The 13852-nt window shown below is 39.6% G+C and overlaps 1 protein-coding gene across 3 annotated transcripts in view; it reads left to right on the plus strand.

Moving 5' to 3' along the window:
- The first annotated feature begins 4614 nt into the window (after positions 1 to 4614).
- LOC124168513 (putative epidermal cell surface receptor) overlaps positions 4615 to 13852 on the plus strand; it is a 222725-nt gene continuing 213487 nt past the window's right edge. For all 3 annotated transcript variants that reach the window (XM_046546836.1, XM_046546837.1, XM_046546838.1), the window contains exon 1: positions 4615 to 5354. In XM_046546836.1, coding sequence (XP_046402792.1) covers positions 5072 to 5354 — 283 coding nt within the window. In that variant the 5' untranslated portion in view covers positions 4615 to 5071. The remainder of the gene's footprint in view (positions 5355 to 13852) is intronic.

The following is a 13852-nucleotide window of genomic DNA, read 5'->3' on the forward strand; positions in this document are numbered from 1 at the left end:
TTTCCAGTTTTTTTCACTGTTATAATAATATATAATGCACGTGTTCATGAGAGTACATATCCGCTAAATACCGCTGAGGAAGCTTGAAGCAGTGGCGAATACATACGGGGGGCGCGCCCCCTCTTCCGGGGCAGCCCGAATTGCCGAACATTGCAGAACCACAATTGTAACTTTGTAATATCATAAGATGGCATTGTCTTGTATGTGAGTATAATGAGTTAAAATAAAGCTTTCCTAAAAATTACATGCGACTTCATTATTTTTTTATTACTATAAAATTAGCTCAAGATATCTTTTGCGCCCCCCCCCCCCTTCACTTCTTTTTCTGTATCGGCTACTTGCTTGAAGGGCGTTAGTCCGTGGATGAAAACTGCAAACATAAAAAAGGGACTTGTCTTGTTGTCTATCTATCAGAAAACCAAAATATTTTAGCCGTGCTCCTAAAAAATATGCCGCAAAACCTGTAAATATACGAGATATTTCATCAGCATCGCATCAGGTTGGTGTTATGCCCAGAGTGTTGACTTCCCACCCGGTGGGTACTGGTTCAAGTCCCCGCGGTGGTGGACATTTTCCATTGAACGCCAAATCCCCGCTTGAGTGCTGTGCGGAGGGCACCTCAAGCACTGCACTACGTCCGCCGAATGGGACGTTAAACCGAGGTCCATTTGGGATTAACCCCTTGCGCTGAAATGACGAGTATAGATCGCGGTGAACTTCCGATGCCAAATCGCGTAATGAGGAGTGTCAATCTCGTCATCATACTTTCATAGTTTTAGCACTATTAAGGGAAAAAAATATTTTGAAATTTAAATAATGTTAAAGCATCCATAATGTACATAACGAACTCATATATCATCAAATATGATGCATTGGAAGGGATAAAATTAATTGAATGGCTAATGATAGCTGTGTTTTCGATGTATTTAATTAAATACTTTACAATATGAAATAATAATCACTTTTAATTTCAATGTTTTACGTTGATTACAAACTACAAAATATCATTTAATTATCTACCATTCCATTTAAAAAGAACTACAGAAAAAATATAGAAGATAGGAGCACAATACTTAGAAAATAAATTGAAGTAGATGGGGTTAAGAGCACGCTAACGCTGACGCCAGGTTTCCCTCCACCCTTCTTCCCCACCCATTCCTCATGGCGCAAATGACCTCGGCTCTTGGTCGTCTCCTTCTCATACCGTACAATATTTTATCAGAATCAGACTGTACGATTGCGGTACTCCTATGAGGTTAAAACATCGAATTTTATACATCGGTCGGAGAGAGCATATCCGCTTGTGCAGGAAGCGGAAGAAAAAAGGCATCTCCACACACCGTTGAAGTTAGAATTAGTTAGGCTTAGATTGCTTGAACAATTGAGAATGGATATCTTTAAGAGCGACACGGAGAACATAATATTAGAGCCACACTATATTTCCAGGTCCGATAGAAGCGATAAATTAAGAGAGATGTTTTGCCGAACGTATAGATATGGGAATTCGTTTTTCCCCCGAACCATAAAGGACTTTAATAAACGCTTATCCCAACCTCGTTAGAGCACTTCATTTATTTTTAGTTGTAAACGGCTGGTGTCCTAACACCCCCTACCACACGCCTTTTAGGCGGCTCGCGGGGTATTATATAGATGTAGATGCATATTCCTAACAATGCTCGAAGTGAGAATGCACTTTTCAGCGGAGGTTATACAGAAGTATTGTCTTTGCAATGCGTGATTTCCATCTCAGTGTATTCATTTCTCTCGGAGACGTCGCCATGGTGAATTTCTGAATTGCATCGGATGATTTTGCGACATATGGAAGATTTAATAAATCAAGCACGCGTGCGTCGCATTTGGTAGAGCTGTTTCCTCGCAGACCAAGGAAAAAACTTCTTCAAAATCGAATTTCATATGTCACGGATGGATCATCTCATCGAAATCGAAGAAATATGAATACAAATATGCAAATAAGACGGAGAATAGTGGAAAAAAATGCACGTTCGAAGCGACAAGAATATGCGTAATCAAAACTTCACAAATGCGGAAGAGAATGACGTTGACCCCTTACCTACTAATACCAAAAAAGCACAACCTGTGGCTTCATAGCGTGATAAACATACAATCATATAACTGACTGAGTTAGGTAACTTAAACGACGGAAAAATTGACATTCGAATTCAATATGAAAGAAATACGGGCATTGGGAGAGCCTTCGTTTATCAATGACACAAGAAAAGATTCAGGCTAAGGAGTACTATATTGTTCGATTTAAACTGTAGCTTAGATATCATCACAGAAAAATGTGGAAAATTAGTCCTTCGGCTATTCTTGGAAACGATAAAACTTTAACGTGAGTCAAATATGGCCACAAAATCGACGGAAACTTAGTCGTAAATTTTCATCGTTAACCACGAAATTGTTCCATTAAGATTCGTAGACGTAACACTTCCGAAGCAAATGCTTGATAAAGACGACATTCTGGCTGTACAACATGGCAAATTAACCCTTTCTAACCCAGAGGTGTTTCTGGGAGAAATCAAATTTCAAGATTTTTCATTTTGAACACTTGAAAATTTTAAACTCAATGATAACTATTCTGGCAGCTAAATATTTCGTCATTAAAGTTTACACTACAAAATAATATTTAGTTTAGATATCTCCTAAATAGAGCTGAAAGTTTAAACATTTTTGATATTGCTTAGAATCAACATTAGGTTATAAAGGGTTGAAATATTTTTTTTAGAATTAGCACAGTCTTGGCTAATATTTTGTGCGAAGTTTTCAAAGATTTCCTCATGTACGATAGTTAATCCATAGCCGAGGTGAAGTTCTCCATCCCTCCTTCCACAGTGTATAGTCTTGTCCCCGTCCTGTTCCTACAGCAAAGAGATATAGAATTCCTCACCTGGCGTAAAAATCAAAGAGATCACCATTAAATTTTCACGGGTTTGCGACCGGGCACTCTCTCAATCTCTGCTGATGTTTTAAATGCATACTATACCATCACTTTCAGGGCTGATTGATGCTCACTGCTCCCATCAAAACCAGATTAAACCTCCCACGACAGTGCACCTACATCTACGAGGTACCCTGAGAGCTACCACCAGCGTGCGTGGCACGGCGTGATTGTGATTCCAAATCGACGATGCAGCACTCATCATAGCCTTCTTTAAAGCTAAGTTTTACCTTTGCATGAATGAGGGAGTATAATTTATTAGTATGTGCGACGTTTTTTCGGACCGTGTGGTGTGCATGTGGGAGCCCTATTGCATGCTAGTGATTGATCACCCCCTGCCAAACACCCTAGAGGTAGCTCGCAGTGTATTATGTAGATGTATTAAGAAACGCGCTTGTTCTTCGGACACAGGCAAAGCACTCAAGACAACGACACGTGGTCAGTCGAGAAAACAATGAGAGCGCTACGGACACGAAACTGCTACCATGGAAATAAAATTATTAATTAGTAATGGAAAACGAAAAGTTACCGTAGTAACTAATTCACACAAGAGATATAACATTAGCAACAAGAGATATAACACGTAACATGCCAAGAAATGCATTCAGATAGCTAGGATTTACAAATGTAATAAGTAATTAACAATACATCCAGAGCCTATTTTACCAAGCACGAGTCAAGCTTGATATAGCTAAATTATGACAAATAGATAGAGGGCTCAAGGGGAGCCCTTCAGTGATATACACACCGGGGCCGGGAACCAAGCCAGTGGCTTATACGCCCGATCACCCGGGGAGGGGCTGGAGAGGAAGGAAAAAGGAAAGAAGCGCCGCCGCGATAGGAGCCCGTCGACACCTCTGGGGTAGGATAGGTTCGGAAGGGATGGGACGGGGAATAACACCTCGACGCTATAGAAGCGAAGAGGGCCCAGCTAAATAGCGAAACCAGGCAAAGCCATTAATGTGCCAGCGATTTTAGAGGATTTTCCTATGAGGAAGGAAAATCCATCGATCAAATCGCTAGAGCTAAATTATCGCAGGTATTATGGTCCCTTATTGAACGCGGAAAAACGACATCTTCAATCTATCGGTTCTGCAGTCTATTTCCCTTATCTTATCCTTGAGATCGTTTATACTGCCTATGACAATCAGGCTCTTTCAATATTTCTTGAAAATTAGGCAAACAGTATTTTACTTCCAATTTCCGAAAAAAATATCGCAAGAATTACGGTCCCATATTGTATTTAACCCAGTCACCTGAGCACTCAGCATCAATCAGCACAGAGGACGCTGGAAACGTATTCCATCGAAACGTCAGCGGATCAGAGAGCAGCAAGAAGGCCGAAGCCCGAAAAGGATTCATGAAATTTGCGATACCGGTTCCGGTATCGTGAACATCGAATACGGCGCATCGTTCTACGGCACCGTGGTTGTTGTGGGAGGAGGCGGAGGAAGGAAAAGGTCGCTACAGTCTCCCCACTCTCCTTCCGACCGCTCGGTCAGGTGAAGGGAATGTTGGGAGGGGGAAAGGAGAGGTCGGGGGCGGAGGGGAAGGGCGGGTGGGGGGGATGTAGGCCAAGGTGGGAGGGGAGAGAGGGGAAAGGTGAAAGGGGTGGACGCCTCTTTCTCCCCATGACGAACTTCTCCGGTGAGTTAGCCGCGAGACTCCGTGACCGTAAGTCGAGTGCGTTCGGGGAAAGTGTGCATGCCGTGTGTTGCTGTTTTGTGTCTGTGATTTCCCGTGGCTGGCTTAGCTGGCGTGGATGTTTACGCGGAGTCGCCGGGGCGGACCTCCAGAAGACCTTACCGCTGGATTTTGAGAGTAAACCTGTGCTTGTTATTAGTTTCGCGGGCTAAAAGTGAGGAGCCAGAAGGATTTGACCACTCCTAGAGAAAACAAGGAGGAGGGAGAAGGGGGAACATAATGTCTCGCTGAGGAGTAAAAAGATATTAAGGCTTGTAGTGTAGTTAGTGGGTTCGTCCAGAAGGCTCTTTGGAGGAGACCCGAGTGAATAGGAGGAGACAACCTATCTTCCCATAGGGGCCTGCTTCTTTGCTTTCCACGTTACTAGTTATTTTTTGCTTGAGGCGAAGGAGGGAACAAATAGCGACCATGTTCGCAAACAAAGGCTCTCTGGTCGCCGCGGCCTTCTTGGCTCTGGCGCTAACCCTGGCATCGCCGGAGGAGATTTGTGATTGTGAGGAGAAGCCCAAGTGTCCGTCAGAGGCCCCCAAGGATTGCGGCGGGGGCCGGGGCCTCCTGATGGTGCCCGGGGGCGAGGAGTGCTCCTGCTGCGAGGCCGTCTGCCCCCGGGTCAAGGGGGAGTCCTGCGAAGGACCGCACAGCCTGGCCTGCGACCACGGGCTCGTCTGCGGTGACGCCGGAGTCTGCACAGGTAGGACGATTGTTTCTGTTTGTCTACTTGTCGTGATCAATTCTGGCGCCGCTCAGGAGAAAGGATTTCTGTATTGATAGGGATAAGCTAGTAGCCTTTAGTTTAAGGTACTTGCATGAGACGGTGCCGACGCATTCTGACACCACCCTCAAAGATGTTTGAGTTGTTAACATTTTGCTGTTTGACCTAAAGGAGATGGCAAATATCTGAGCCACAAACTGTTAAATGTCATGAATTCATAATACTTCGAAGAACATATCATCATGCATAGGTATTATTTCACCAAAAATTACGTGTATGATTGGTGAAATAAGGAAGCAAGGCTTCGCAGGGTATGCCGTCCCCCGTTAAGTTCAGTTTTACATTTATAATATTAATAGTTATGAAAACAAACACTTTTTCTCATAAAATTTGATAAACATACTAATGTAATTAGGTAAATTAACATTAAGCGCCTCATTATTCGTGAAAGCAAAAACTATCATAGACTTAACATTTTTTAGATGCAGGTTTAATAAAATAGGGAGATACAGAGTATGGGCAATGTGAATACAGTAATTGATTCGACTAGCAGAAATATTTTCGTCCTTACGCAAAGTATTGTATAATTAGGGTATGATTGCTATTTCAGGTATTTACTGCAGCAATCCATGCCAATAAAAAATCCCTGGATATCAATCGTGTATAACTGCAACATAAACTTCCATAAACTGAGTAAGCATGGCGGATTATCATCTAAAAATAATATCGAAAACCATGCCATATGAATCAATGGCACGTAAGTGAGGGATGAGGAATTATGAGGTACGATGTTAAAGGAATAGCAAATGAGCGATAGGAAAAACCTTAGGGTGGTGACGAACAGTAAGCATTAGGTATTCTCCGAAATAGAGGTTTAAGGGGATTTATTATCTGCGCCACTGAACTCCTCGTGTATTCTTTAATCTTCAATGGCATTCGGCTGTATTCATCATGCAGCAATTTTTTTATCAATGGGTTCCTATGGATGCGAGGCAAAAACATGATTTTTTAAGATGCCGCATTACAATACATTAGGTAAATTAACATCAAATGCTTTTTTATCTCAGTTAGGACTCTAAATAATTGAATGATTGCTTCAATTAATCGAGTATCCTTACCAAGACCACTTGATGCGATAAAAGTGTTCGTAGAAAATGTTTATCCGAAATCGTATGCTTGCAAGAATGAAAAAAACGGCGAGATAAAAATTTTTCTTAGGGTCTATTTTTTCACAAATTGCTCATGCAAGTAGTATATGGCCTATTTAAAATGCCTTGATGAAAAGGGGAAGTTGAGGATTGCAGTGACAACACTGAGTGGGCTAGAATACTCATGAAGCAGGCAAAAAGGTGATATATTCCGCGAAAAAAGAAATGATTTTTACGATAATTTCAAATGCCCTACTCCATTTTACTTCATCTCCAGCTTTCTCCGGAGTTAATACATGTTTGGCATGTTCTGTCGAAGTAGCGCTACTGTTGTCCCTTAGGTTTCCCCGTCAGATCTACTATTGTGCTGGTTCTGCTTGATGTTACAAACAAACTACTGGAAAGACTTTAGGTATAGGCCGCGAGAAAATCTTATCGTAATTTCTTCCATGCCTGTCAGAGAGCAGGATTATTTTTTTCACCGAAATTCTTCTCAGTCTGAAACACCGCTTCGAAGACAATTGTCTCTACTTTCTAGAGGCGCACTTTTCCAAAAGAACTATCAAAATAAGAGAAAAATGGAGTTTATCGCCTAAAAATGAGATCTATATTTTTTAACTTTGAAGATACGCTAATTTGAAATCTAGGTAACTTATCCGCTCGATTTTTACTATTTGGTCAAACTATTTTTATGCACTAAGACGACCGAGAACAATAAAAATATTCAGCAAATAAAGCTTTCTTTTTCTCAAGATTCGCCAAGGCTCTCGGACACAAAATATTTTCACTCACAATCAGATAAGAGAAAAAGGCTCTGTTACATAATGTCTTGTTTACCTGCAGTACCCCGTAAATTATTTAGCCTTGATGCTTATCCTCCTACGAACGGTGCATGTTTCTATTATGCTTACTGTGTTATTCCCATTATCCGAAAGAGAAATGTATTATTCCACAGGTGTCTCGAGTTCGTGCAGATTTTTGTCTATCTTACATACTGAAGCCGGTTTGAATAACGTAGTACATTTTTAGCCAGAAATCCAATGATTAAATGCAGCTTTAATTTAAAGCACTATTATATAAGAAAATGTGTTCGTTACTACAGCATTATCTCTTCCTTTCTCTTATCTTGACACTTGTTATTTTAATGTACCGTATTTTGTTTTTATACGCCGAGCAAGTTCTAAAGCTCGTGAAGGATTTCGAGGCATCGGTAATTTCTAACAAGTGAGTTTAATTGAATTCCATTCACCATCTATTTCACATTAATCCACAGAGTGAAGCCTTAAATATTTTGTCGAATGGATACGTACAATAATTCGTGTTTCCCCGAAAGGTAAATGACTTCAATAAGGGTAAGGTAGGACTATGAATTCACATACCTATCTCAAACGCGCATTCAAGGGCGTACCCAGGATCAAAACTAGAGGGGGGAGAGCCGTGGTCGTTCACCATGTAACACAGGAAAGGTTAAGAAAACCAACATTTCAAGAAAATTATAGCGCCGCAATATTAGTTTTTAAAATTTTTTGCTCGAAAAAAAGAATATATTTTAATTACATGTTTTTTACCAATATCACTTTTCTTGGATATAATAATGTATAATTTTGTTTTGAACTAATTTTACTTTTTCTTCTCGGAGGGGGCAGCTGCCCCCTACTGCCCCTCCCTGGGTTCGCCCATGCGCGCATCTCCTTCTATCTTCTTCTCCTTCATTTGTTAACGACTGGTATCATGACAACCGACCTCGGTAGCGGCCGGGTAACGTCCTCGCCCGCCAAACAAGAGGTCGCGGGTTCTTATCTGGGTATGTTTTCCCTATCTAGAGCTAAATTGTTCATGCACGTTTAATAGTTTAATTTGTTGAAAGCCCCTGTACAAAAGGCCAATATGTTCTGTTGTCGATTGTGTGGGAACAAATAAAAAGACGGACACACACCTATTGAGAAAGCTTGCGGTATAACATGTTGATGTAGATGAAATACCGACCACATCGGCGACGAAGTCATATTCTGGCCTGATGATGAGAAATTTATCCCACCTTGGCGCATGTGCACTTCATGGGACCTTGATTTTTATGTTGTAGTAACATTGTTTCATCAAAGGTCAACTTTACTCCGAGCACAGACGACGGAAATTCAAACTTGTGCCATCATCCTTTTCTTTTTTTATAGCACGAGTCAGAGTCTGCGGGTGAGTGGTTTGATTTCAGTAAAATAGGGGAAGGTGAAATATGCAGGTTGGTTATAGCAATGGAGTTACATTGAGCGATTCAAAGGCATCAAAGAAAGATTATCTAATGCACCACAATTCAGGTGACCATATACCTAGTGGTACAATCAGCGCATACAAGTTGGGGTAATTACGTAGTCGACTTGGCCGGTGTCTGCAGTAGATGTGAGTCGGAAATAAAGAATTTGTTAGTATTCGTGACGTTTTTTGGACTTTGTGGTGTGCATGTGGGAGTCCAATTGCATGCCGCGTGCAATTGATCACCCCCTGCCATACACCCTCGGGATGGCTCGCAGGGTATTATCTAAATGTAGCAGTCATGAGAAGGTAGTAGAAGTACGCAAAGCTGATTTTCCCTGCAACTTGATGAGTGTATCAACAAAAAGTTGACGAAATCTCCCCGTATTCTCAATAAATCGATGAAAACATCGATTTTGGCTCAATCACCGAATGTAAACAAAAGCCACGTGAGATGTCCCTCCAGTCCCTAACGCCACTTTATTCAACCGGTATCTAAGGAATTCACCGATTGGCTGACTTTTTAACGGCCAAATGATTCAACTGCTTGGTGCTATTGTAATACATTTGTCCATTCGCTCGTTTCCCTAAGCAGAATTTACTATTGCTTGCATATAAATAATTAAATTGATATAAAATTCGCAGCTTCCGAAATTTTATAACCGAGTTCACGAGTAATAATTCTCCCACTCTTTAATAATTTCAAATTTTCCCATGAATTATGGTAATGGTTCATTTAAACTACGAAGTTGGTGCACATTGATTTGGTATGTCAAATGAAATAAGAACTTGGTTTATCATGTCTATGGTTGAGGAGAAGTGTTATGAAGTGCAGACGTCGCGAAATAAGTGACATCTAACTAGTAAAAATTTAATGGGAAGGTATATTTTTAGTGAGAAGAATGTTGGAGGGTAGTTGTCCGTGGGATCTTTTGTGCGGCCGTGGCTGAGGAAGTGTTTGTAGATAAAATGCGTTCTGTTACATATTTATTCTTCAGAAAGTTTGTCAAAAATAGTACTTTCAAAGAACTCCATGCATTAAACCCACGCCTACTGGCTTGGGAAATTTGGATGAAAATTGGAGGGAAATTTGATGAAAAATTACGGAACGGAATTAATTAATAATATCGGTGGTATACTTAAATTTTTATGGGTTCTTATTCACTTTATAAATTGAAAGGATTTATTTTTATGTAGCCAATTGCATTGCTTCATTCTCTGAAGATATCAAAGTCAAAGGTATCATGCCAAAGTTCTCCTGAGGAGAACTCTGAAGATGTCTTTCTTTTAGAATGATTAAAAATAACTTTTGCAGTTTTCACAGATTATATTATCTATTTATTATACATTGAAATTTTTCCGGCATGTTAATTCGTACTCGAGAATGACGCCTCAGTGTCAAATCGTGTCGCACCATTAATTTAAAAAATCTATGAAAATAAAAAATGTTGCTTTTATTCATTCAGCATGAATTTCCACAAAGTGAAAGCCGAATCAATCGATTTATTCATTCATTTAGCTCTATGCGGCTTTGCTTCCCTTTGTTACGGACGCGATAAACACTTGCCGAATGTGAGATCGGTGGAGGGTAGTTGACCGTGGGCCCTTCATTGTGCGGTCGGGGAAGTGTTGTGATAGTGGAGAACTCCCCGAGAGCCCTCCGCCGGCCGGCCGCCGAGTCCTCACCGGCAGAAGTGTTATTGGTTGAAGCGGCAACGTCGCCGAGGCCTGCATTCCTCCGGGTGGGAGCTGCTCGCCGACCCTCCCCGCCCCCTCCACTCCTTCGCTCCCCCCCCCTCAACCCTTTTTACGTGTCCAGGCCCTATTTCCCCACCATATTTAAAATCTCTCTTGTATTACTCCAGAGAGAAGGGGAGGGGGGCTCCCCTGCAAGTCCCATGTTGTTTTGATTGACGAACTCGACCAAAAGTTACACTGGGACGTGGGTCCTATGTAGTACGTACTATGAAGAAAAAAATATCGCGACCGAGAGAATGTCATCATTGTTGGCCTGCAGGGTTATCTGTTTCCTTTCCCTCACATTTCCACCACTTAAAGCCTGAAATGATTTTCTAATAATAATTTTATTCCGTAAATCCTTTTTTTATGTATTGTCACAATGTTCACTATTTTTTCATAATATTTGTCAGAACGAAAAAAATACCCTGACAAATAAACCCAGTGAGATACTTTTTCCTCCAGGTCTAGACATTATCTTATGCACGAATTCTATAGCTAAATTTATCTTAACTTTCGCACTAATTACTTCCGCTGGATTTAATATATTTTATGACGTACTTGGAGCTAATAAAATTACGGCATAAAAGCGAAGAAAAATCATAACACAAAGGCACAATGTGTCATAAAATTGACAGTAGCTTAATCGACTCTATCTAAAAGCATATTCGTAGAAAGGAAATACACCAAACGAGAATAAACATGTGCCTTTCCGTATCGACTTAGGATCACGCCCCAACTCGATTCTAATACTCTCAAGGACATCCAGCTTTATCAGAAGTTTACTCATAAACAAAACAAATTCTTATCCTATACTTACGTTGCATGAACTACCAATGGAAATAATCTGGAAAACAAGTAAATTTGTACAAAACCTTAATGGTATTGTGGGCTAAAAATTATGCAATACAGAAGAACAAACTGTGTAACAGTTTTGGTAAGGTAATTACGAAAATATCCCAGTATTCACATTGAGAGGAAAATCCAAAACTTGCAGAGTTGCTGCTAATATCCGTTTTAGCCAAATTATTATATGAACGGAGATTTCTGGTTTTACATCGATTACATCTGGAAAAAATGAAAAATGTATGGATGTGTCATTAAAATGCTATGTAATAAACGTTATTATTATACTATATTCGAAATATTATCTGAATCATTTTTGCATAAAATTAAAACTTTATCAATAGGATCACAGGTTAACTGAAAAGTATGGAAATAGAATAGAAAAGGTAAGAATGAAAATATCTCCTAAAGTTAGTTCATTACGATCAAATGAGAAAAAATTGATTAAAACCAATGCCTATCTGAAGAACTATCTCTTAATGCCGATAGAAAGCATTTGGAAGAAATGTCTCTCATAGACTTAATAATTACTTTTGGCGTGGCTTACGTAATAATTATATGTTTTTCAACAGAAATCGATTGTTCCATAAGTATGACATTCGGACTGCTATACATTCATTAATGTCAATATCTTTAATTTTAATTGCAGTAGGAATGGTTTCCGAGTACATAAAAGTGCAAAATCTTTCATTCAAATTTTATCTCAATAGGGCATGATTCCGTCCAAACCTACGAACCGATCCGTCTCTCCCATTGCAATTCATTAATTTACAAAAATAAAAATAATATTAATTACCATTTTCTAGCATACAATGGATACTCTCTCCACTTCCTAGATATGGATCATCCTTTGTTTTCCTTTTAGAGAAACAATGAGTTCATTTCATAACCCTTTCTCTCAAATACAGTGTACCTACCTAGTGAAAGCAGCTACTTACGAAACAGAGCACATACGAAGCAATAGTAGGACGGATCCTTATATCTGAATGAGTATTTTACAATTTCACGTGATGCTTGGAAATTTTTATTTCTAAAGTCATGTTAGCTTTACGCCGTAAGCTCAAATTCTAAGCTGAGAACGCCTACTTTTGCACCTGCAATTGTAATAAATCCTGAGATTTTCTGTAAATATATGGATCGTTAAAAAAAATCTTGACACCTTTTACATTGCATCATAATTATCGTGGCTATGCGCCACGATTTCACCAGCCGAATGGGCACTAAGGCAAAGTTTGGCTGGGAGACTGAAGAATGACAAAATATTACACCCGTGAAAGGCAAGCAAGGGGTCATAACATCTTCTCAAAAAGGACTTCAGGTTCTAACTAATGAAAAGGCGTCCGTAAACAGAAATTGATGTTATGTAAATTTGGTAAATATTAGTTGAATTTATTTGATTTATCTTACAAAACATAATTAAAAAATAATATTGCATCATTTCTATGAGTTTCAATGCAACATATAACTTTATTGATGATAAACTCAACCTAATTTAGTAAGACTGTGATAACTTACTTTATTATATTCAAAAATTTTCTTTCTTAATCAAAGAACTCCATCTTTCCTCCCTGTTTCATATTTGTGCCTGGCATTACTTGGAGTAAATAATAGTAATCATCGTTAAAAAGTCCAAAAAACGTGGAGACAGTAACTTTCAGGAAGTAATTTTGGTGGAGATGGTAGCATTTATAATTTCGCACTATTTACTTAATATTCAGGGTAATATACATGGAGACCAACACAATGCTTACGACTATTCTTAGTGCATTAAAAAAAAAACATATATGCATACTTTCTTAAAATGCACCCTCAACAAATTAATTTTATGACAAAAGTGATGTCATTGACAGCTGTTCTCAAATATTACTCAATCCAAATGACAGGTGACAGTAACGATAGCGCATTTAAATGGACACAAAGGTCACAAAGAAAATAGTAGCTTCATCTAGCTTTCCATCCCAACGGATACAGGCGATAAGCGGTACATTTAGCGGAAGTAGTTGTTGCTCTCTGTACTACGTATAGCATACAGTTACGGGTCCGAAAACATGTACGCCCCGTTACCACTTACATAGATGCATATATTTAGCATCTCCAAACCAAACTGACGAACTACGTAGCACAGGAAAACACCGAAAATTCGGCATAAACACAAAAGACAATTGGTCTAGAATAACCAAATACAAATACCATAACTACAGCCTATTATGACAAGATGAACTTGCTCATGACATGTTCAATACTTTCTTTATTTTTAAATGAGTAGCATGCACCAATGAATTCCACTGTGAATCATTATCATAAGGTCACGTTCATGGCCAGGAATGACCACATCAGATTAGAAGGAATGAATAATGTATTAATAAAATGCTCGCTGATAGCTATGAATGAAGGCCAGAGTACGTTTGCCGTTTAAATTTATGAGGTGAAAGAGTTGACGAGAGCGTCCTCCGGAAGAGGAAGAGAGCTATAGACCCGCATTTGAAACCGCATTCAGCT

This window comes from Ischnura elegans, chromosome 11 (assembly GCF_921293095.1).
Source record: "Ischnura elegans chromosome 11, ioIscEleg1.1, whole genome shotgun sequence".
Lineage (NCBI taxonomy): Eukaryota > Metazoa > Arthropoda > Insecta > Odonata > Coenagrionidae > Ischnura > Ischnura elegans.